The following is a 25,910-nucleotide window of genomic DNA, read 5'->3' on the forward strand; positions in this document are numbered from 1 at the left end:
ATGCCCAGCGACAGACAGCTTTGTGCCCTTTCTATCTCTCAGATGAACATCTGTGGTATGAACCGGAACCGGGTCCTCCCAGAAGCCCAAGCCAATAATGTGAAGAAGATCCTACCACGCCCTTTGTCCAGGGTGAATGGCTGGTCACCACCCCTCCACTCCTTCCAGGCAATATCCTGGACCACCTGTCTGGCCATGTCCATTGCCACCTTTGGGATCTTCATCCCCTTTCTACCAACTAGCTGGAAACATGCTGCCTATTTTGTATCCTTTGTGCTAGTGGGGTGGGGCCCTGGGCTGCCTGTCTCTTGGAGGTGGAGGGGTTTCTGAATGTCTTCAAGAGAACTGGCCCTGAACCCCATCATGCCTTTGCAATGGGCTCTGTCTCTGCCTAGTGGCCCTGAAGTTAGTCCCGTGACTGCACATTGCCTGATAGAAGGTGATCTTGCTACTGTGAAGGTAGAATCTGCTAGATTCCAGGTGACAGTAGCAGTCCTGGAGGTGGTGACCCAAGGAAAGGGAAGTACCAGTCACAGATTCCAATCACATTATCTTTCTTACAGGGCACAGACAGATCCCTCTCTGTTGACTGACACAGTAGCTAGACCAATAAGGAAGGACTTCAGAAGCACATGTTTGGCTGCCTCCAACTGGCATCCTGCCAATGTGCTTGTTCGGCACTACAGAGCCTAGACCTAAGGAGTGGCCAGGCCTTTAGAGATGATTCCACAGGACCATGGGGAGACATGCCCATGTGGTATGGTGTATATCAGGGTGGGTACCTGGGATCTAACATTACACTTAGCATCTGATTAGAGAAACCAGGTCTTTAGGCATGGATCCACATTAGAGCCAGTGCCAAGTTGCTGCAAAGTGGGCCTGGGCCCAGAAAATTACATCCATAAGCCCAGGGTGAGCCCATTTTAGTGAGAACGTAACCTGGCCATAGGCTCTATGAGGCACATTGCTTTGTCTGACATTCTGCAGGTCCTGGAGTTGAGAGAACCAGACATAGGTTAGGAAGGAGGAGGTACAACACACAGGATCAAGCGACTGTTAAAAGAGCAGGGGCCCATACTGTGATTTCTTGGGGGCTGCTTTGTTGAGACTGGGTATGGTAGTGTCTCACAGTCACCCACTTCAGCAGTCAGGGCTGACCAGTTTTCCATTTTTCACATGCATATTCAGGGGATCATCTTTAAAAACCTCAGATGTCATAAACTATTACCTGTAAATGCTGTGGTTTATATTGGAGCCTGGCTTTTATGCTCATAACCACTATGCTACCATCTTCCTGGAAAAGCGCACAGCAAACTCCATCACTCAGTTTCCCAAAATCCCTATTGCCAGCATCCCAATTTTCTTTAATTTTGCAACAAATGCCAGGGATTGAACCCAGAGCACTCGCTGTACCACAGCTTGTGGTTGCAGCACCCTGAAACTTCCCATAGTGTGGCACCTCTAGGCCTTTGGTTGAAGACCATGGGTAGAATATGTCCTAGTTTAGCTGTGGCTGATTCTTTTCATCTCAGTGGTAGAGACTCATTTGTGGGAAGGCTTTTGATAGTGAATTCAATGTAACAGGAAAACAGCTATTCAGGCTTTCTGTTTCAGCTTATGCTCATTCTAGTAAGTTGTATTTTTCATGAAATTTGAATATTTCTTCTAAAATGTCAAATTTCTTGAATAAATAAAGTTATTCATAATATTTCCTATGCTTTTTTTATTTCATCTCTGAAGGATACGGATTTTTTTATTTGGATAGGATTTTCTGTGTAGCCCCGTCAGGCGGTGAACTTGTTATCCTCCAGACTCAGCCTCTCAGCTGTTAGAATTAGAGGTGTACCCACACCACTACACCTGGCTTCAGGCCATATAGAACATATCTTCTTTGTCTCCCTCCCTCCCTCCCTCCCTCTCTCCCTCCCTCCCTCCCTCCCTTCCTCCTTCCCTCCCTTCCTCCCCTCCCTTCTTCCCTCCCTCTCTTTTTACCTGAAATTGGATCTCCCATGCAGCCCAAGCTCACTGTGATCTCCCACTCTCCCTGCCTCAGCCTCTCAAATGTTGGGACTGCGGGTGTTCGTCACTACCCTGACTTTCTTGTAAATAATCACCTTTATAATTTATTACTTTTCTCTTACTGTTGGCCTCTTTCAAATTATAATTTTTCAGCTTTTATTTTTTTTTATTCCTGCTTTCAACTAACTTCAAGATTTCTGTGATGGTCTTTTTCTACCACCTTTTAGTGGAAATGCAGGTCATTGGCTGCCTCCCCAGAAATTTGAGTTCAAACTCTGGGTCTTGTAAATGCCTTTTGCTACTGTGCTTCCCCCGAAAGGTTGGACCCTGTGCTGTCCAGTTTACAAGCTAGAGTCATTTTGGAAGAGGGAAGCTTAATTGAGAAAATGCCTCCATAGTATTGGCCCATAGACAAGTCTGTGGGTCATTTTCTTGATTGATAATTGATATGGGAGAGCCCAGATCACTGTATTCAGCACTTCCCCTGGGCCAGGTGGACCTGGATGGCATAAGACAGCAAGCTGAGCAAGCCATAGTAAGACAGTGAGTACTGTCTTCTTACGTGGCTTCTGCTTCAGTTCCTTCTTCCAGGTTCCTGTCCTGTTCGAGTTCCTGCCCTGACTTCCCTCAGTGATGGACTGTTACCTGGAAGTATACAATGAAATAAACCCTTTGTTCCCCAAGTTGCTTTTGGTCATGATGTCTTTATCACAGCAATAGAAATCATAACTAAGACAGGCCCTATTTCCTGCACTCCTGGAGTAGGCCAACACTAGCTGACCATGCAGTCTTGCTAGTGACTGAAGACTTATTTTTAGGGAGAAACTAATGCTGTCATTGGCAGGCACACTGTGAGCACACACACATCCTGGCAACATGCACCCCTGGGACACACATCATGGGCATATATACTTTTGGTACTTAAATTTCAGGTACATTCACCCTGAGCATATGTACATCCCAGTACACACATCATGGGCACACATGCATCCTGGGTGCATGCATATATGTGAGCACACACACGCTTCTCACATATAAGAATCCTACATACACATATCTCAGGCACACATACTTCCTGGGAAGACTTCTTCTATCCTGAACACACATCCTGGGTTCACATATGCTAGACACATATGCACATATACCAGATACACATACCCTGGTCATATGTGCACCCCAAACACAGTTGCATCCTTGGGAGAACCCCACCCTCAGCAATGCACCCACCCTGAATATGCACACATCCAGGGCACATACATCCCAGACATGTGGATCCTGGACACACTTTTACTCAGTCCATCTTGCAACGTGAGGTCCTGTTTGGGGGAGATAGAATGAGGATGGCCTGTAGGTATCAACTACAAGTATGGTGAATAGCTTCAGATCCCTGTCTGCCTTATGCCCTGGATCCAAAGAGGCATCAGCACCCTCTTCTAAGAGGAGCCTTTGCTAAATCCCATGTTCTATGTTCTATCCAGTTATCAGGATAGGGTGGGCATCTGAGCTATGCAAGACTAAACCATGTAGAAGTTCAAGTATCCGTGAGGGAGGGGCCAGGAAGATATAGCTGCCTGAGTCATGCTCTTCAAACACATAGCACTCCCAACAGTCTTGTTCTCTTCTTCTCAACAGGGTGACAAGTGCCAACTCTTAAGTTACCTAGTATGTATCCCACAACTCCTCTGTACCCTCCTTGGTCCTCCAGAATCTACAGACCTTGTTGTTGGCCTAATGAGCCTCCATTGTGTCCTGAAACCCAGACCCTCTGTCCTCCAATAGCATCTGCCTTGTGTAGTCTCCTCTTACTAAAAGCCTCCTAATACCCCAGGTCTGCAGAGTGGAAAAGCAATGCTAGTGTCCTGTGTACTCTTCAGTGTAGCCTGTGGGCCTCCTGAGCCCCAGACCATGATGAGGGTTAAGAAATGATACTGAAATTATCAGTTCCATAGCTTAATCCCCTGCTTCTGTCCATGCAATGCCAGACAGGGCAGCCTCACTAGATGTTGTTAGCATGAGTTAAAAAACAGGCATCAATTCAGCAATGTCTAATGTCTCCTAAATGTCCTTTATAAGGGTCTTTAAACCCAGAATCTAGTCAGCTCCGGGTCTTGAACATGAGGGTATAGCCTCTGTCTCTTTAGTGGAGGATGGCAGCTGCCAGTCTGAGCTTGGCTGAGCATTTCTGAGACGTCAGGTAACCTGTGGACTGTCAGGTTGACAAGTGTTGGCACAACACACTGTCATTAGGGTGTAGTACCTGTGGGGGCATAGCTACAGTCAGTGCTAAATCTCTAGATCTGCCACTGAACTTGCCCACCTATGACCTATAAAGAAGGGATTTCCTTCCTACTCTCTACCTTCCTTCTTGCTTCCTTTGTTTTGTATTTCTCCATCAGTTTTGTGGAATAATGTGTGTGAGACCTATGGTTGTCTTAACAGAGCTACTCAAGGTGTCTTAGGTGAGAGATGAGGTTTTTCTCTTAGTTCTGGGGTAGCAGTCTAAAATGAAAGTGACACAGGGCTACAGTCCCCTGAAAGGCACTGGAGAGTAGTACTAGGTCACTTTGTCCTTGGCCTGGGGATGCAGTCTTCTCCCTGTGTTCACCCATCTTCTGTCCCAGCAATTCAATCTGTTGTGTTTCCTGTGAAAATGTTTAGTAGTCTCTCTCTCTCTCTCTCTCTCTCTCTCTCTCTCTCTCTCTCTCTGTGTGTGTGTGTGTGTGTATGTGTGCATGTGTGTGCCTGTATGCATGTGTGCATGTATGTGTGTGTGTGTGTGTGTGTGTGTGTTGCTTGCACCATAGCATGTTTGTGTGCACATGTGTGCATGTGTGTGATGCTTACAGTGTAGCATGTGTGTGCATGCATGTTTGTTGCTTGCACCATAGCGTGTGTGTGTGTGTGTGTGTGTGTGTGTGTGAGAGAGAGAGAGAGAGAGAGAGAGAGAGAGAGAGAGAGAGAGAGAGAGAGAGAGGAGAGAGGTACGGTAGCATGTGTGTGGAATTCAGAGGACAATTTTCAGGTCGGTTCTCTCCTTCTACCACAGGACCCAGATTGTCAGGCTGACAATGAAAACTCTTTCAACCACTGAACCACTTTGTCAGTCTATAGTTCCCATTTTCATAAGGTCTGTGATCACAATGATCTGATTGTTCCCATTGGCCTCATTTACCTGATGTGTGATAACTCTATTTTGCAAGGGAGGTGTGCCAATTTTGGTGTCAGGACATGAATATGTTTAGGAGACATGTACTGCCTTATAATCACTGCTTTCATTCTTATTTTTATTCCTAACATGGCCATGTTTGGCCCTGCATCTTGTCAGGTGGTTCTGTGTTTACTGCAGAGGGCCTGAGCTTTACATGCTCTCTGCCCTATTCCCGCACACCCAAATGCCAGACCTTCATTCCTTCCCAGAGCCCTATGCCCACTTGGTAGCTCAGTCCCCAGCAAGTGTCCAGAAAGACTGCAACCCCAGCCGCTTACTTGGCTTTTCAGGTTAGGCTGTTATCTCTGGAATCCTTTTGCTAGTCTGTCCCCAGCCTAGCTGCACTGGCATTATGCTCAAACCAGCAGCACTTAGTGCTAGTTTATAGCCACTAGGGGGCGCCAGCATCATTTGGCACCTGCTAGACACCATGAGGGGCTGGGACATGAGGGTCTGGGTTAGGAGAAGAGGGAAGGGCTTTATGTGGAGGGGACCTGAGGGAACTAGAGGCAGAGAAAAGCCTGAAGATCCTTCTTGTGGTGCAGAAGAGAAAGAGGCCACCATTCTGGTGGCCCATGAGGATCCTGCCACCAGGGGAACTCCCACCTTGCAGACAAGAGAACAGATACACAGCTTAGACAACAATGCCCACTGTGCAGCACCAATTTTTAACCACAGCAATCTCTTTTAGAGTCCTGGGTTTGGAAGAAATGTGAACTAGGAGAGGGGGCACCAAGCAAGGTGTTTTAGGCTGCTGTTGTAGCTCAGCCACGGAATTTGCCCCAGAGGAATCATGAGCCCAGACAGTACCAGAATGCTGGCTTCTCCTGGGCCTCCCCTCTTCCTGCGGAAACAGGACAAGGGAGAGGTCACTAGTTCGAGGAGACTGAGGAGGGTGGTGTCCTGAGCTGGCGCCCTTCCTTTGTTTGTTTACTAAACACAGATTGTTGCTAGGGAATGTTCCAGCCAGCTGTGGTTCTCATAGGCTCCCACATGGAAACTTCCAGAGGGAGTTGGAGGGAGGCCTCCATGGACGATGCCTCACCCTGCTTCTTTCACATTTAGCTATCCACTGAGACAAGGCTTATTATGTGAAGGCAGGGCAGATCATGAAGTTTTTCTTCTGGGCTCCCCCTTGGGAATGTCACCTCGGTGTGTGGTAGGGAGTGGCCAGCCAGGTCATTTGGGACAAAATATAGTACAGCAAAGTCACCAGCATGATTCTTATGGGTGACAGGGATATCCTTGAATGGTACAAAATTTGCTGGCAAAGTGCTACTAGACAAGCTTTGCACAGGAAAACGTGATAAAGATGTGCCGTAACTTAGCCTTTATAGGAGAGCTCCATGTCCTAGAGGGACAGGTGACCTTGTGTCTAACTTCTGAGTCCCCATGGGACCAGAGTCTTTCTGTGCCATGTTGGTGCTTCTAGGGTGGTCTCTTGGCATTCCACATGAAGACTGGGTACTGGCTGTCCTTAAGGGTCTGTGTGAGCAGGTTCAGGTTTAAAGGAACCTGGCTCAGTTGCACCCTGAGAACATAGCTTCCCTATGATCAGCCTGTGTCCCAGGAGTCTCCAACAGTGGGACTCATATGTGTGTGAACAGAGTATGAATACTGGTGGTTTAGAAAATATGTGAGGGTATCACAAGTTGTGGTCACGGAGGGCCTGGGCAGTTTTCCTCAGCCTTATCTCATTTGGACTTCCTCTTGGACTTCCTACCTAGGCTTCCTACCTACTGGTTTCCTTTAGAACAGGTCTGCTTTAGTGTTACAGGGAAAGAGACAGTACTCAAGCCGTGTGAGACTTTCTGTGTCTTCAGCCCTCACCCGTCAACATCCCAGGCTCTGAACATGCTCTCCACTACCCATCATCATGAGGGCAGCCCATCAGCCCTCAACTCAACCTCAAAGGGTGGGAGTAGCTGCTGGACCATGCTCAACAGCTGTGAGTGACCTTGTGCCAAGCCCCACTGGCCTATACTATAGCTGCAATCTGTTCTGCAATAGACCAGGTGGTACTATCTGGGGTCAGAGTGGCTGTAGGAAGGGCTTTGGGTGTCTGTCATGCCTCCCTGACATGGCATATTTGAGTCCACTTGGGCTCATATGGCACTTTTCCATCGCCACGCATACTGCCTAGCCACTTCTGCCACACATTCACCCAGCCCTGTACCAGCTCCTACTCTGGTCCTCCTGGAATATAGCTTTTTGTCTTCCTCACAGTTACTTCTCTGTCTCTTGAACCTGCTTTTCAGTCCTGTGCCCATGCCTAGAATTCCGGGCACTGGCCAGCTCATGCTGGAGGATGGGGTGAGGAAGACAGGATCTGCACCAAGTTGTATCAATATCTGGGCCTCTTACAGGCTTGTCCTACATCACTGATTTTTTTTGGAACCCTTGTTAGGGCTCCCTTATGCCTATGCTGTCTATGCTTTTGGTCTTTGCCTTGCCTGGACACAATGGAGCCTGACTGCTGGCAGAAACTTAGGCTGTGGTGCATGGGACCCTCTTGGATCCCTCTAGAGATGCTGTAAATACTGACCCACCAAGCCAGAAGACAGAGCAAGAGAGGATAGTCCTTATGATCATTATCTCCTTTTGTATATTATGATAGAGACAGGAGGAGGGGTGGAAGGGACAAAGACCTTCTTCTCAAGGTCATATAGGCTTAGATGGACAAAGTCCAAAGGTGCCTGAGAGTCTGGTGGCCCCAAAAGTTCTAACTCAGGCTGAGGTTGGGGGGGTACTCTCCAACTGCTGCCTAGTCTTCCCGTCTCTGGTGAATATAGCTTTCTTTTGTGTTGTGGCCCACAGTTACTCTACTGGCAATGTGATCCACATATCCTGCATGAGCTGGCATGTCCTGGTCCCACTCATAGCCTAGGCCTTTCCTACGTATGAAACACCCACCACCAGGTGAACTACTTTGAGTCTCTGAAGCCGTCATCCCAAGGTAGAGACGGCTCGCTTTCATACCTATTCCTTTTACTTTGCCGCATGAGGTATTTCAGGGCTTGTTCACACTGTGGTCAGTAGTGGGGCTGCTTGGCTGGGTCTCTGAAGTGTCTATCTCTATGGGATTGGTGCTCAGGTGCTGCAGACAGCAGTGACTTGTTAGGAGCTCCAGGGTCTTTCCTTGGTCTCTGACACTATATCTGTCCCCCTGGGAGATACCTTACATCATGTCAGCCAGGCCCAGGGCCGTGTGTTCCTTGACAGCCCAGGTGATGGGTGGGTTGTCCATCTTCCACCTCATCGTGCACTTGATCACAACTACCATCGATCCAGCCGACACCAATGTCCGACTCAAAAAGGACTATTCGGAGCCTGTGCCGATCTTCGACCGGTCCAAACATGCGCATGTGATCCAGAACCAGTATTGCCACCTGTGTGAGGTTACTGTGTGAGTGGGGGTATCTGCTGAGCAGTGGGTCAGGGGCACTTTTAGGAGTCTGGGTGTAGAGTACTGCTGACCCATGGTACCACAGTAGGCCAGATGAGCCTGCTATTATTGGGCACTGGCCCTTTGTGGCACTCCATGGAGGGTTCAGTCATGTGCTCACAGCCTCCCAGGAGGCCACACTTATATCGCCCTACCCTTTAGGCTGACAGTTCTGCCTTCTGGTTCCCAATACCTCTCTCCCTCAGTATGAAGTCTGAGGCCCTGCTGTGCCATTTTCATGTCCTCTTGTATACACATGCCCTTTTTGGTGGTGGTGGTGATTGGGCAGGGGCAAGTGTACCACTTCCTTGTGATTTTTCTAATAAAACTTGCATCCCCAACTGGGAAGGAGGGTAGGCAGTTCCAGCTGATACATGATGGGGTCCAAGGTCTCCAGGACTTGAGGAGGGCAGCACACTGACTTAGCTATTGGAAGGCTCTGTGGGTACTCAGTGAGATCCCAGCCTTCAACTCCTAGATTTTTCAGGCTCCCATCTAGCAAACAAGTCTACCTATGGGGAAGTCCAGAATCCGTCTTCCAAAAACAATGCCCATGGGCACAAACTCATCTCTTTTCCCAAGATAGCCTTGTCTTTCCTACAGACTTCCAGTACCCTATTGCCTTCAAATGGAGGCCCCACCTTCCTTTTCATGGTAGACATTCAGTCCCCATGGTGCATTTGGGGTCATCAGGGTGTTTCTCCCAATTTCTTTCCCAGGAGCAAGAAAGCCAAACATTGCAGCTCCTGCAACAAATGTGTCTCTGGTTTCGACCACCACTGCAAATGGCTGAACAACTGCGTGGGCAGCAGAAACTACCGGTGAGGCACTCTCAGGGTCAAGGCTGTGACCTGGGGGGAAGGATCCATGGCCTGGAATTCATAGGAATAGATGGCAGGTGACAAAGTGGAGGGGGCCATCCAGGCTGGGAACAGCATGGGTAAAGGGTGACCTTTGGGCCATGTCTCTGTTTTCAACTATGGCAGAGCTTAGCTAGTTAGTGCCCATGTGCTGCTGGCTCTGATATGTGTTGATGGAGCTGCTCCTGAACATGTGGAACAAGCTCACACTAACAAAGCCCATAATCAGAGAGCTCACCATAAACAGTAAGTCACAGTCTGGCTGAGCCTTCTAAACTTCCTGCTTCAGGACTATCTACCTTTTCAACCATGGCCGCCATGGCCACCAACCCAAGAGCAGTGGATAGACTCTTGAGCACAGGAATGAGTGTCTAGATCACCCTAAGGCAAATCCCTGGTCATGAGTGCAGAATCCAGAGAGCTATTGGGCACCAGGACAGGGTGTAGGACAGCAGTGCTCAAACTTCCTTAATATAGTAACCCCCAACCATAAAATCATTTTCGTTGCTACTTCATAACTGTGATTATGCTACAGTTACGAATCGTAATGTAAATCTTTTTAGAGATGGAGGTTTGCCAAAGAGGTCTCTTCCCATAGGTCGAGAGTCACTGGCCTCGGCTGTCCATCAGCTCCGTGAGTCCTGAAGATGAACAGGAGGATATAGTAGCTTCTTACACCCAACCCCATGCCTTGCTCTGCTCTGACAATACACTGGGCTGTGAGTCTCTGCCATCCATCCAGGGAGGTGCCTGGGGGAATAGGTGTAGGTTTTGCTTCTTCCTGATTGAGCTTTTGAGCTTGAAAAATGCAGCCACTGTCACTAGGCATCCCAGTGTAGCCTGTTAGTTATGTGCCCCCCATTCTCACTAGCTAGCTCTGATCCTTAGCACCTTCACTTCCTGTCCCCTCATTCTCCAGGGCCCAAGAAATCATGAGAGGGAGGCAATGGCTTCTCAAAAAATTCAAAATTTATTTTTATTCCATGTATATGGATATATTGCCTGCATGTATGTGTGGGGCACCTCTTGGCCTCAGAGGCCAAAAGAGGGCATCACATCTGCCTGGAACTTGGAGTTACAGATAGTAACCATGTGGGTGCTGAGAATTGAACCCTGGTCCTCTGGAAGAGCAGTCAATGCTCCTAACCACCAAACCATCTCTCTAGCCCTGCAATAGCATTTTGATATCATTTGGCACCTGAGTTGAACAGAAACCCTGAAAGAGAGCCCCATGTCTCATAGTCATAATAAACAGGAAGACAAATGGACCTTTCAGAATAGGGTGCAATAAAGTCTGGAGGAGGTCAGCCCAGTGCATGGGAAGGCAGTGAAGGAAGGAGTGAGTGAGGAAGAGGAGAGGGAGGGGAAGGAGGAGGAAGAAAGAAAGAAAGAAAGAAAGAAAGAAAGAAAGAAAGAAAGGAGCAGGAGGAAGAAGAATAAATGAAGAGGAGGAGAAGGAGGAGGAGTAGGAGGAGGTGGTGGAGGAGAAGAAGGAAGAAGAAGAAGAAGAAGAAGAAGAAGAAGAAGAAGAAGAAGAAGAAGAAGAAGAAGAAGAAGAAGGAAGAGGAAGATAAGGTTGTGTGATTCCTGTATGGCCATGATTAGAACATGCTTGCTGGACGAGATTCTGTCTGCCTAGGTTATAGTTTGCCATCTTGAGGGCTAACTTTTCCCATTAGGTGGTAATGATATTCTTGTCCAGACTGCAGGATGGAGGGATATGAGGGCCGGGGTAGAAGGCTGTAGGGAATGTGGAGCACGATCAATACAATCAGGAGGCAACATTTGTCTAGGGTATGTGAAGGACATGGTAGAAAGAACACAAGAAGGAAGAGTAGGGAAGACACCAGTATAATTGTCGTTCTCTGTTTCCATAAGGTCACTCACACCAGACCTGTGTGTTGATCTCATGTGCTTGGCTGGGTGTTAGTCTGTCCTGACGTTCCACTCTCTTGTCTCTGAGCAGGATCCCATTCCTCTCATGCAGGTTCTTCTTCTCCTCTGTGGCCTCAGCTGTAGTTACCCTGCTTGGCATGATGGTTATCTTGTTGTACATCTTCATCCAGTACTTTGTCAACCCCGAAGAGCTTCGCACAGACCCCAAGTATAAAGGTACCCTTCTGGCGCTTAGGGACTGTTTCTACCTGGTTCTCATGTGCTGAGTGTTAGGCTTCCCGGCCTCACCCTCCATGTTTACTCACTCTACAGCTGATCTGAGCTCCTTTGAGACCTAACATCCAGGGATTAGAGTGAGGTATATACCCTGTCCCTTCCTTCTTGAGCACCTAGACAATGAACCCTTTAGCTGTGCTGAGTGGAGAAGGTGGGAGGCTATCTTTTAGGACACAACTATTTGTGGAGAAGAACAGCAGAAAGTGAGGCTATTATGTTGAGCCACAGACTCTGAGGGGAAGCTCAGAGATTCTATGATTAAATAGGTCCAGAAGCACAAACCAATGGCACAAATGTCTGAAACAAGAGGGAAAGGGGTTGGGCTAAACATGGCCTCCAAAGTGTTCAAGTCCTGACCCAGAGTTAAGGTGGTATGTTATTTGGAAAAGGGTCTTTGTGGATATGGTTAGGAATTCTGAGGTAAGGAGCCCATCGTAAGCCCCTCGTGTGCCCCAATCCAATGCCAATGTCCTCAGGAGAAACAAGAGGAAATGCCAACTTGCAAAGGACCTATGGAAGTAGGAGTCAGAGGCTGAGCAATATGACTACAAGAGCAGGAGGGCCTGACACTCAGAGCAGGAAGAAGATTGAAGGGTCGTTTCCTGGAACCCTTGGATACTCTGAATTCAGGCTTGTGGCTTACAGATATGACAGGATTACTGTATTGTCTAAGTGCCACTAGCTTATGGCCATTTTTCACCACAGCCCTGTAACAATAACTCTTTCCACCAGCCACCTGGGTTCTGCTGCCATGTTAGGGCCCCCAAATAACACACAGAGATTAATATTAGCTTCTGCATTCCCTGTAACCACTTAGGATTTCTTGGTACTCCAGAGCACTCTCTGGAAGCCACCACAATGGCCTCTTCATTAGTAATGTTACCTCTCCTAAATAATTGTCATGCTGACCAAGAAAAAGAAAAGCAAAGAAAGGGAAGAGGGATATTCAGAGTGGTGGTGATGTGGCTGGGGCCATTGACCGTGACATCAGATGTGGGAAGTGGATCACATCTCTCCTTGGAGCAGACTTGTGGTTCTTTGAGTATGGGTGGAGGTCACTTCTTGACTTGCCATTCCAGAACCCTGCAGAGTCCATGGCCTGAGCTCAGAATCTCATGGACTGGAGTTTACACCATCACTGAGATGGTCCATGGATCCCTACATCCACACGGCAGCATGTAACATTTCCTTTTCTGATAGGACACATAGGAGTCCGTTCTAGAAAGTGCCAAGCACCTTTCTAGAATGCGATGCGGATCAAGATGCTTGGGCTTGGAGTCCAGGCCTCTAGTGTTCTGTCACACAGCTTAGGAAACCCCTTATCCATGGTCTTGATTTTGAGGGCCATGGTGGACAGTGCTCAAGAAATGCACCAAGAAAGAGGGCTCTATACTCTAGTATTCAGGAACTTGAATGCATGAAGCGGGGATCATAGAGTCAGCCACAGCCAGTGAGCCCATGGGACCCACAGCAGAACAGGGCAAATACAGGGCAAAAGCACATCCCTTGGCTGGCGGTCCTCACTCACCCAAGCAAGCTCTGTCCCTCTACTTACCTGACTACAGGTGCTGCAGTTTGGGTGGGTGCTAGATGGGCATGTGTCTCTGTCTTCATAGGGATCAGCTCTAAGAACATATGGCTGCTGTTCCTCCCACTGTGGCCTGTGCCTGTGAAGACTCCCGTGGTCGTTTCCATCGCGGTGGTGGTATTCCTGCTAGCCATCGCCAGCTTCGTGCTGCTCGGGCACCTGCTCGTCTTCCACTTCTACCTGAGTATGTACCCACTCTTACCACTTCAATTCCCTTGTCTCGAGGCAGACGGTGCCTTGGGAGAAATGAATTCATAGAAAAAGGACAAACTGCAGGAAGGAGATACCAGCAGAAGGTCGGTGAGTCCAGCAAGGAACTGAGCTCATGTTTGAAAACCTGCAGAAAGTACAGGAGAGACTAAAATATACAGAGACAAAGGGATATGACTGCTATGCAAGAATAGGATATTAGGACCAGGAGGATTTAGGAAAGTACCAAGTAGAAATTATAACAATGAAACTTAAGCCCAAGGGACTGGTTTTCCTCATCTGAATAGAGCCAAAGAGGAGATCTATATCCACAAATATGTGTCAGACACCTGGTAATGTTATTAAGATCCTCTGCCTAAGAAAGTGTTTCGGTCGAGTTAGAACCACCTCTTTCCCCAGTGCACATGGTTTGTGCTGTGGGGAACTGGCCATGAAACTTCTCTGGTCTCTGGTAGTGGGAGGCCTGGCTGGAGGGCAGCAGGACAACTCCTGCTGTGCTGGTTTCTTGTAACTTGAATACCCAAACCTCAAGGATGGTACAGACCCTGCCTGTGGCTGTGAGGACAGTGTCTGGCTGAGTGCTGACCTCCTTCCATAGAAAGATCCCGTATATGACCAGTGGTTCTTACCAGCAGCATCACCCTGAACCTAAAGAACATGCTCCGTCACCTGTGAGTGTATTTATTAGCACACATCCCTGACTTCAGCATTGTGATTACTTGAAACTTAGATCATCCTTCTCCCCTTCCTCCTCCTCCTGCCCCTCCACCTCCTCTTCTTCCTCCTCCTAATTAAGTGAAGACCCATGAATTAAATCTTGTTGGGTGCAACCTACATTTTTTTAGATTTTTGTTAGGAATGACCTGATTCGTTTCTATTTACTTGTGTTTAGATATATTTGTAGAGTGGGATAGAACCAAGTCTAAAACCTATGTCAGCTGAACCTATATATTCACAGAACACCGTATGCTGTTTTATCAGTAACAAGGCTGGGAGGACACCTCACATTCCTTGTGACTGAAACCCTCAGAATGATGCATTTTGGGGTTACCTTTAAAACTCCCCCATGCTTTTGTAAGTAGGGATTTATAAAAAACATTACTTTCTAAGCTTATTGGGAAAATTTTTCTCGTGTCTAAATGCTTTCAGATGTATTAGCAATACCATCTTTCTTAGCACCTGACCTCATGTAGAAATCATTTCCCTCTTTATCTAGTTTTCTCTCTCTCTCCCTCTCTCCTTCTCCCTCCCTCCCTCTCTCTCTCTCTCTCTCTCTCTGAGTTAGATCCAACAACTGGTGTCATGCCCAATGCTTCCTGTAGAACCTACACCATAGGCCTGAAGATTACTGCCCAGTTCCTGGGTCCATACTGCCCAGGAACACAAATTTGGTGTTAGTCACTTTCTCTTTCCACTTCATAGTAAGTACTTTGTGAGGGGCAATTGCTTCTACCAATGTGGAGCTGGGGGAGGGGGGCAATTCTGCATCTGTGGATGAGGTTTGGAGGCACCTATGTTCTGGTAGAGAGGGGGACAATGGCAGTGAGGGACATTGTGTGAGTGGAACTTTACTGAGACATACTTTGTGGGCATTGGACTGCAGTGAACTTGCAGTGAGGTCTGAGTGTGCTGAGTCCAGAATAGTGAGCACAACAGGCTTCATTCCACAAAAGGCCCCAGGAAGGGGCTGTGTCCCCTGGAATATGCCAGACACAATGATCTGCTTTGTCCCACTCTGCCATGTATGAGACACTCAGCAGCAACAAGGACCCAGGAGCTGTCAGCTGTTCCTGTCTATACTCTTATATGAAACTCTTTAAGATTAGGTTCTGGGACTGCACAGTCTTTGCCCATGCATGAAGCTACCACAACTGAAGCTTCAGAGCTTAAAACTGGCACCAGTCTTACTCCTTCATCCAACACCTCCGGAAGGCCAGACAGTCTGGTGCATTCACGGTTGCTCATTAAGGCGGAAGCACAGCCTAAGGACATGATGACAGTCACATCCCGAGTCTTAGTGAATCTCAAAGATTCTCCCAGAACTTTTGGGGGCCCTAGATACTGCATGCTTCACTGGTGTCAGGAGTATTGTGTCATTGACATTCATAGACCCAAATCCCACAGAAGAGCCACATGTTTCCTGAGGAGTGCTGGTTCCAAGATTTAGCCAGGATTTTGGCTTCCAGTTCTCTCATCTTCTACCACCATGCCTGCCCTCTGAAACAAGCTTCATGGACAAAGACACATCATAGAAGCTTTTGTCAGGACCAGAAAGAGTGAGGAGGTCCCACATGACCCAAGACAGGCAGACACTTGCAGTGATGCCCTGTAACTTACTGTCTATAATATTGTTACCTGGCTCTGTGAACATAGACCCCAGACTGAAAACTGCAGAAACCAAGGGCTCCATGCTGGCAAAACTCACAAATGGAGATACAGAGAGCCCTGACTGAATCTCTAAGGCCTGGGCACTGGGCCTACATATGCTGAGAGGAAGGCCTGGTGCACAGACAGGAACTTCTGCTATGGCGTCCCTGACTTGACTTCCAGGATAACTTAGGTTGCAAGGTGACTTCTCTAACCTGGAATTCCTCCACTTTTTTTTTTTTTTAATTTTGAAACATCATTGGCTGGCGTGGAACTCACTGAGATCTGCCTGCCTCTGTCTCCAGAATGCTGTGATTAAAGGTGTGCACCACCACATCTGTCTTCTTGACAGATGTAAGAGATGTAAGAGATTGGCCACCTACTAGCTTTTGGCCCCAAGATGCTTGATGCTGGAAATGACTTGTTCACAGTACTCGGGGTCAACCCAACCTCCCAGGAAAGGGCTGCTGTGCTGGTATACCAGCAAGGGGAAGGTGACAGAGGCCAAGAGAACATTGCTCAGGCCTCATGCTGTGAAGTGATGCTCAGGTGCCTTCAGTGAGAGGCTTTTTTTTCTCTCTCTCTTTTTGCTCTCATCTCTCCTCTCCAGAAATGCAGCCAAGGTGTGTGGTGGTCAAGGTAATTCCATTGGTCAGCAGCTCTGGAGCCAACCAAAGGCCTATGAATTGTCTGGAAATATATGTTTGGAGGGGTGGCCACAGATCTATACTTCTGTTCCTGTAGCTGCTGATATGGCTTGGCTTTTTGCCCATGGTGAGCCACAGTATGCCTGCACTGTTCCTTATATGGTGGGTGGGGGATTCATAGAGAGCCAGGGTACTGTATTTCCCAAAGAATGGTATGCTTCCTTTTGTAACCTTTGAGAGAAGGTGGTACTGAGAGGGGCCTGACAGGGCCATGAGCATATTTCCAGTTGAGGGCATCCTCAGTGGGCCAGGGACATGCACAGAATTGGTACTTAAATTACTCTGCTTCAAAAATTTCCGGGTGTACTGTGTGTGATACCACATTGGCTGCACCACACCCTGGAGAACAAATCAGAGGCAGCCAGCCACTGAGAGCTGCTGCCACTACTGTTACTTATGGCACTCAGATTGTACTGAGATGGCTGGAAGCAGAACTAAGTAGAACCAGCGGCAGCTGGAGTTATACTAAGGATAGTAGGGCTATTCGCTGTGAAGAGACTGGAAAGTGTTCTTCTGAGATGGGAGAACTGAAGTCAGGCTGAACATGGGGCGTTTAGACATCAAATATTCCCAGGACTTGTTGGCTATTGTTATATATTAGTAAGACTGCCCCAAACTGCAGCTCTCAGTCATCACTGTAGGGCCAGGGTAAACAGCTCAGCTGGGTCTTCTGTTCAGGACATTTACACTGGGCTTCAGTGGTCACCGTGCCACTGTAAGATTCTTCTTCTGAGCTCCCTGCAAGGCGACTGACAGATGTAGCTCCTCCAAGTCACTGACATGCCACCTTGCTCTGATCCTCCCTGGTTGGACTGTAAAGTGCCTCACAGCAGTGACTGGCTTTATGGAAGGAGCAGGATGGCAGAGTACCCTGGCCACGGATGAGGCTCACTGAGAGCTCAGTCTGTAGATCTAGCCCACACTCAAGGACTGTATCTCAAAGTATATGCACCCATGTGGACTACCCTCTATGAGGCACCACTTTGAATGTGGGCTGGAGATTCAAGGGCCTAATGCCCAGCAAGTGTGGGAAACTGAAGCCTGCAATGTAGGGATGAGGGGGTGTGTGGTCATGCTGGGGGAGGAATAATGTATTGAACCCAGGAGAGGAAGGGCAGGATCCATACACTGCCAGAACTAGCTGTTGGTTCCTGGTCACTCTAAAGGACACACAGGGACATTGCTTAGCTTTGGATGTGCTCATCAGCTGACTTGAATGGCATTAACATAAACCGTGGAAAGAAGAAATGCTTTAATTAGAATGTAAGCAAGTGCAGGACCACAGGCTTACTCTGACTTACCTATGACTACTAATTCTTACTTAGCTATGTGCTAGAAGCTCATGAGACTGAATCACAGTTGGGTGGGCTAGGGAGATTCATCACTCCAACAACATAAAGCCAAATTCTTTAGGACCTCTGGGGATGAGGCAGCCCATCCCATCTGCTACTTGAGCTACAGATAAGGCCATTGGGTGGCCCCTCAGCTCCTCAGAAATGTTTCCAAAGTACCTGCTCACATGTGTTGGTTTTGAAAAGTTAGATCCTTCCCTAGAAACATGGGTCTAGAAGAGGCACTAACAGCTCTTTTCTCAAAAACACATCTGGTCTTCTTGCAACAACCCAAATTGCTTCCACTAGGTGTGGTTCCCAAAGTCTCAGCCTGGGCGGGGGTTGCTTGCCATGCCTCACATTTGTTGGTAGTCCTGTGTTCTCTGAGGCAGAGCACCTAGGGTGGCTGCACGGGGTAGTGATAAACAGGCATAGGTTGGGTAGGCATCCAGCAGGGTCAGCTCAGGGATCCAGTACTCTTATCAGAAGTACTTCTGTTGCCCCTATGTAGTTACCCCTCTGAAGATGAAGGCTTCCAGAACCCTGGAACAGAGTAGTCTTTCCTGAGTCTGGCCTCTGGGAGCCATCCCAAGAGGATCTGGAGTAGTCTGTCCTGATGCCAAAAACTGGGGACCCATGAGAGGTGCCACAGTCCAGCTCCTCTGGGATACCCCACCTCTGTGCTTAATTAGAGGCTTTAATTTGGGCAACAGGGAACAGTCAGGTCCTGTCACTCATAAAATGTGCAGAGCATAGCTTGTCTGGTCTGACATACCTGTTCCTCCTCCTGGTCTTGGGACATGAAAGGCAGTCACTCCCATGAAAGGTGGCCTGTGCATTGTATATGGGGTGCTATGTGACATTGTGCATGGCTGTTGGATGACCCTGTCCTTTCCTGCCTGCCCCTCCCCCCTTGCAGTTGCCAAGAACCTGAGCACATTTGACTATATGATGAAGACCCGATTCCAGAAGAATTCACATTCAGCAGAAAAAAAGGATCCATCTGTACGGAAAAAGGGGACCAGTTCCCAGGTGTGCTTGTCCTTCTGTGTCATACTCATGGGAGGGCTGAGCCCAGTGTGCAGATGTACCCTATACATCCCAGCTTTGCACTGAGTTTCATGGCTGCTACTGTCCTAAGACCCATTGGAAGTCTGTCGTGTGTAGAGTGTCTGCGTACGTATGGTACTTAGTGTGTATGTCTGCATAGTGTGTAATGTGTATGTGCATATGTGCTCACGTATGGTATGTGTTTCTATGTGCTATGCAATGTATGTAGTGCATGCCGTAAGTGTAGTTTGGGTTGTGTCAATGTATGATTTGGCATCTATGTATGACATATAATGTATATATGTTAAGTGTGTAATGTGTACTGCATGTGTATGGTGTGTGATGTGTCTTTGTGCTGTGTGATGTTTTTGTGTAGTGTGTTTATGTGGCATATGGAGCATTAGGTGGTATGTCAATATGTTGTATGTGGTATGTGATACATCTGTGTGGTATGTGGTATGTCTTTGTATATCAGTTGTGTTTGGGTGGTAAATGGTATGTGTGGGGTGTATGGTGTGTGAGATGTTGGTATATTTGTCTGCTGTGTCTATGTGGCATGTAGTGTGTTGCGTATTGCGTGTGAGGTGTTGGTATGTTTGTGTGATGTGTCCATGTGGTGTCTAGTGTCTGGTGTGGTGTGACTGTGTGGTGTGTGAAGTGTACTATGCGTTTGTGTGGTGTGTCTGTGTGGTGCAGTATCTCTGTCTCAACCACACTCCTGGCCAGGCTTCATCCTCAGGAGTAGTTAGCCAACATAAACCAGTCTACATTTCTTTCTTTCATATTGTGTGCATGTTCTTTTGATTTTTGTTTTTGTTTTGTTTTTTTTTAAGAGAGAGAAAGAACATGAAGTTGAAGGGAATCTGGGAGAAGTTGGAGGAGAGGAAAGAGTTTGATCAAAATATATTGCATGAAATTCTCAATAAAAACAAAAGGAGGAGGAGGAAGAAAGCAGTTGCACACAAACTCAGATCACAGAGGAGTGAGTAACCCACTGAGTGACACCAGGATTAACTTGATACTAAAGCCAGAAAATATCAGCACAAGAGAAGACTATAGTGAGCCAAAGATATTCAGTAAATGCAAGCAAAATGCATAAAACGTTATCAAACCAACACATATAGGCTTGCACACATAGGATTGTTTGTACACCAAGTGATGTGATTTGTTTAACATCTGTAAATCAATTATTGTAATAAAATAATAATAGAATAAGGGTTAAGAATGTTTTAGTTTGTTTGTTTGTTTGTTTTTGAGACAGGGTTTCTCTGTGGCTTTGGAGCCTGTACTAGAACTAGCTCTTGTAGACCAGACTGGTCTCAAACTCACAGAGATCCTCCTACCTCTGCCTCCAGAATGCTGGGACTAAAGGTGTGTGCCACCATCACCTGGCTAGGGTTAAGAACCTTTTAATCATATCAACCCATACAGAAAATAAATGTGGACTCTGTTAAAACCCTACTTTCGGTTAAAACAAATACCCACAACCCAAGAATAAAATGAAAACTATGAAGAGCTCATTAGTCTGCCGCTTATATGGTGAAAAAGTGACCTCCCCGTGCCCCTCCCTCACCTAAGAACAGGTGAGGGCATCCACTCTCACCACCTTTGATATCATACTAAAGCCAGTGCAATGATAGCTTAAGGCATACAGTGAACCACAGGAAACTGTTTATAGGCAACATAATCCTTAAAAATGTGCAAACTAGTAGCTTAACAGCTTTATAACAGCCTTATACCAGATGAATGCAGTAAGGGCCCAAAATGGCACCTTTCATTTCTGACGAGCTTGTGTTGAACAAAGATAACAAGGCTAACTGGGGAGAAGTGCTGGCCCTGAACCGAAAACAACCAAGACTGAAAATCATTTTGAGTTTTTCTTTATCCCTGCAGAAAATCCAAAGCCAACTATAGGTCTATGTTTGAGAGGCAATTATGACATTTCTAGAGAAAACAAATCTCTGTCACCTTGAACTCAGCAATCGCCACCAATGCAACAATGAAATCAATGTCTAGATAAATGACACAATGAGAATTTATGAAATGTAAAATTTTCTTTTCAAAAATTGTCATTAAGAAAATAAAATTCGGGGAGCTGAAGAAATGGCTCAGAGGTCAAGAGCACTGACTGCTCTTTCAGAGGTCCTGAGTTCAATTCCCAGCAACCACATGGTGACTCACAACCATCCGTAATGAGATCTGGTGCCCTCTTCTGGCGTGCAGGCACACGTGGAGGCAGAACATTGTATACATAATAAATGAATAAATCTTTTTAAAAAAGAAAAAGAAAAGAAAAGAAAATGCAAGCCATTGCTAAGCCGTTTCTAAACCACACACTTGTACTAAAAATGCTAAAATCTTTCTAATGAAATGGCCCTAGGTTTGACCAAATCCTTTGCTAAGGAGAGCACAGATGGCGAGGAAGCCTATGGAAAATGGTAGACATCATTTAATAAGACCAAGATACCCACATACCCACTGGCTAACCCCCACCAAAATATCTGTCAGTACCGATGTCAGTGACAGGGCGGAGGGACCAGAAAGCTCATCCCAAGGAGCAGAGGTGAAATGGGAAAGAATATAAACTCACCAGTGGTAAAAACAGTAAGTGGCACTCAGAAAGCTGCATAAATGTTACCACCTGGTTAGCTGTCAGTCCCTTGCCTGCCTAGCCATGGAGAAAGGAAAACATGTGCACATAAAAATGGTTCTGAGGAAGTGTGCTGCCTGAGGAAGGGAACTGTCCTCGTGATGACCTTCCCAGGTGCTGTCTGTCAAAACTGAAGACAGACTCTCATGAGTAGCAGGCAGGACGCCCGTCATAAGTAGCTTCTCGTCTCACTTGTACATTTTCATTTGCTCTACAGGAAAAGAGTAACAACTCGAGCTGGTCTCAGACCTCACCGAGGTGAGTGGTAGCTTCCTGGTGGTGTCTTATCTGAAAAATGGCTATGGCGTCTTCACTCCAAAGGGCTTTAGAGAGTAGTTCATTTGTGGTGTGATATTTTAAATGAAGGGATGGCATAATGTAAAGTATGGTTGTTTCACGTTGCTTACTGACATTGATAGTGGTTTATGTTGTTGTACACACTGGGAAATTTCCTTCACAGCTGTACTAATGCATGAGCAAGGCTGCTTCTTTGGGTGCATGAGAGCTCAAGTGCCTGTGCCTGTGTGTGCACATATGTATGGAGGCCAAAGATTGATGTCTCCCTTGGTTGCTTTCCGTTTTACTTTTTGAGACCCAGTTTCTCTGTTTCCATATTTGTCGCTCTATTTCCTCCAGGCCCACACCACCAGGTGCTCTCTGACTTAGCTAGATTGGCAGGCCAATGAACTCTAGGATCTGCTCCCCCAGTGCTGCAATGACAGCAGCCTTTCACTTGGGTGCTAGGGATGAAGTTCATACCCTCATGCTTGCAGGACAAGAGCTTTACCCACTAAGCTGTTTCCCCAGCTTATTTTCTACATCCATGGATAGCCATGCAGGCAGATGTGTCCCTATCAGTCCCCAACAGTGTTTGGCTTAGATGATAAGATCCCGAGAGTCAGAGCTTGTCATTCAATTCAATCTTGAGTCAACGAGATGTTGAGTAAGAATGCTCCCTAGTGACAGCTCTGCCTGAGAGCAAGGCACATGCCACCAGAACCAATTGACCCTAACACAGAGAGGAGACACACATTTTATAGTGTTCTGTGTCCTCATGAAAAAACTTTTTGTATAGCCAAGAAAAACTGTAATTGAGACATGGTTATGCACACTAACTGAATGTTCCACCTTGGTTTTCTGTTGTGCTTTCCTCATCACACTATAGGCACAAATGCATGTGTATTTTGAGGAGTTACCATACAAAGTATTTTCAGGTTTGTGGATGTTGCATTTTTACTCTCTCACCTCATCTCCAGGGTCTATTAATACACATTAAAGCAAAAATAATTAGGCATTCACTTGAGCCTCCTCAGACAGACACACATATGCATACCCCTACCCAGCCATCAGTCATGGTCCCCCAGCCAGAATGCTGCAGGTGACCATGTCTGGTGAGCAGGCTAGAAGCAGCTACTCTGGGTCCTGCCCAGGACATCCTTAGATCTGCTTCTCTAGCTGTTTCCCTGATGGCCAAGCCTCAGGGGACTCTGTCATGAGCACAGGAAGCTATTCTTCTGAGGGAAAAGCCACAGGCCTCTCCATGGAAGGTACCAAGAGGTAGCAGGCCAGAAGTAGGGATAAAATAGGAGATGGAAGAGAGAATCTCCACTCATGTCTGGTGGAGAGAGGATTCATTCTTCATGAGCCTCTGAGAAATATATACTCCCTTTTCTTGAGGAAAAGCTGGTGTTTGTTCAGAGAGGACAAACTAGTCAGCCTATTCCTCCCTGCAGCTCAGGGTCAGAGGTACTTCAGGTCTCAAAACATAGCTGAAGATTTACACTTCATATATGAAAATACTGAGAGTTGCTTTAGTTTTTTGCCCCATCTTTTGGTCAGTGAGGACAACTTATTCTGAAAAAATCATTTTCTTTTAAATAACTATTTGGACTAAATTGGCTTTCTTAGAAACTTGATTGGCAATACTATTGTGTAACCAAATCAGTGTGAATGTTGGCTTGAAATGCTGTCCAATCTTAACTTTTAAGCAGACTTCCAGATCTCTCTCTCTGTGTCTGTCTGTCTGTCTGTCTGTCTGTCTGTCTGTCTGTCTGTCTGTCTGTCTCTGTCTCTGTCCATCCTGTTCCCCTCCTCTTCCTGAAAGGCTGGCAAAACCTAACTGTGGCCATGACTATAACTCCACTCCAAACCCAAAAGCACTTTATTTTGTTTCTGATTACCAAGTAGATACACATTATAGAAAACTTTGGAAATTACATACTTTTCTAAGTAAAACTAGTCCCCCCACTCAAGTCTCCTGCCCACCAGGGGATACAAAAAGGTCTTCCTTTTGAGTTCTTTTTCATCAGATATTCAATCCTCCATTAAATAAAAATGTAATCATTCCTTTCACTCTTGGGGCCTACTTTTTAAACTCCACATATTTTCAACATTGTGAAAAGAAGAAGATCCATGTTTTTTTTGTGGATATAAATATCTTCATCTTTGGGGTGAGTACATGCCTCAGATATTATTTTTACTTTATAGTATTCTTTTCCAGCATGATGATGAATTAGTCTTGTACTAGAAAGATCAGTGTGTGTACATGTGACAGAACACAGGGCAGAGTCACAACTCTCAAAATGTAATGGTCAATATAATATTACCCGCCCTTTAGTGCCACATCCAGCACAGCTTGGGGACTTGGACCTGACTAGGATGATGAAGTAATGAAGAAAATACAAAAACAGGCAGGTACACAGACAGAAAGTCAGCATCAGGTGGTCTGGGCTCTCCTGGAGAAACCACAGCACCCCAGAAGCTCAGCATGTTTATTTCATAGAGTTGAACAAAAAGGTGGAGTTATTGCATACAGCTAGTTAGGGAGAGAGGGTTATTATATGCAGATAATAAAGGAATCAGAGTTTATGATACACAGTTGGATCAAGGGGACAGGTTTAGCTAATCTCAGTAGGCACAGCCTCTTCAAGGGACAGTGTTCAGGCCATAAACATCTGGGAGGGAGAAAGCTATAGTAGACATATTCTGCACACACTGTCAACATTTGCACTCAGTCTCCACAGGAACACTTTGACATGCCTCTGACCTTCACCCCAGGGAGGAGGCTTTGCCGCTCCTCCATTGGTCTGAGGTTCTGGGGTTCTTGATATGATTGGCTTGTGTCAACACACACATTCACCCAGGACTTGACACATCCATGGCTTTCTTGAGTCTCCATACTTTCAGATACAGAAACTGTTTCTATGACAACCTAACAGTGTGGATGTTGATAATAAACAGACACTGGTATGCTTTGGCATATCACAGCCCAAGTTCCAGAGAGCATGGTTATTGTCATAGTCCTTCATGGCACTGCACCAGTCACAAGCACAAGTATAAGTGCCCATGAGATATAGGAATCAATTATAGCTACTGGTTAGTGGAGTATTCTGGCCCCAACTTCACAGAGAACTTTTTCTAATGGTCAGGAGGCCATTCATGTACTGGGAATATCTCCTCTGGCATCTGTATCTGTTATGAAATATTCCATGAAATAGATGGATAGAGTTGGAAAGCAAACAGGAACCAAGACTGAGATTTCACATAGGAAGAATGTTCTTGTTTGACTTTGAGGGAGTTCCGGTCAGCTGCCGCCTTCCATGTGGTATGAATTGGTTTTCTCGTGCTGCAGAAGACATTAGCACACACTCATTGTCTCCACACAGAGCTGGGCTTTCCAGTGTCTCGCAGGCAGCATTGCCTCTTATTGGTCAGAATGACCCAGAGGGGTTGAGGGAAGAGCCTGGCTAAGTACAGTCAGGAAGCTTCTGGAATTTACTTTTCCTGAGATTCCTACTTTCACCCTCAACACTGCTGGCAGCATGCTAGCACTGTCATTCTCATATGTGGAGTCTTTGCATTCTTCTGCCTTCCTATGCTCCCTGGAAACTCCAGATCAGCCTCCTACATTAGCTTGCTGGGTCTGCTACAAGAAACTCCCATGAGTCGGAGATGCTGGGGGTACATGGTGTGACCTTTTACCAATTTTCCAAGACTGATGAAATAGAGGTCTAACACAGGGCCCAAGCAGTATAAGGATGCACCTTTCTGCGTATACCACTGGCTAGAAGTGAGGGTTCATCACACTAGAATCCAATCCTGGTTTCCCATTGTGTAGTACACATGGCTATGGCCCCAAGAAGCTGGTATGAGATTCTTCAGCCTCAATTATGGGGTCTCCCCCAAGATGATGTGTTTGTCTTTCCTCCTCAGAGTGGAGCCCCAGAAATTCCTGCTGTCTTCTCTTTCGCAGCAATCAGATGTGTGTTTCATAGCTCCAGCTCCAAAGATTACTCCACAGTAA

The 25,910-nt window shown here is 46.6% G+C and overlaps 1 protein-coding gene across 1 annotated transcript; it reads left to right on the forward strand.

Moving 5' to 3' along the window:
* On the forward strand, nt 1-25,910 carry Zdhhc11b (zinc finger DHHC-type containing 11B). Its single transcript, XM_027400025.2, has 8 exons — nt 1-279; nt 8,455-8,633; nt 9,392-9,493; nt 11,520-11,644; nt 13,321-13,476; nt 18,827-18,939; nt 21,825-21,865; nt 25,820-25,910. The coding sequence occupies exons 1-8, from the start codon at nt 1-3 to the stop codon at nt 25,908-25,910; spliced, it is 1,086 nt and encodes a 361-aa protein (XP_027255826.1).

The sequence above is a fragment of the Cricetulus griseus genome, chromosome 2 (assembly GCF_003668045.3).
Source record: "Cricetulus griseus strain 17A/GY chromosome 2, alternate assembly CriGri-PICRH-1.0, whole genome shotgun sequence".
Classification (NCBI taxonomy): domain Eukaryota; kingdom Metazoa; phylum Chordata; class Mammalia; order Rodentia; family Cricetidae; genus Cricetulus; species Cricetulus griseus.

Bases quoted from the DNA above. Each gene is read 5' to 3' on its own strand.
- Zdhhc11b (XM_027400025.2), top strand. From the start codon at position 1: ATGCCCAGCGACAGACAGCTTTGTGCCCTTTCTATCTCTCAGATGAAC. The intron at 280-8,454 runs GTGGGGTGGGGC...TTGACAGCCCAG, and splicing joins ATTTTGTATCCTTTGTGCTA to GTGATGGGTGGGTTGTCCAT. The intron at 18,940-21,824 runs GTGTGCTTGTCC...TTTGCTCTACAG, and splicing joins AAAAGGGGACCAGTTCCCAG to GAAAAGAGTAACAACTCGAG.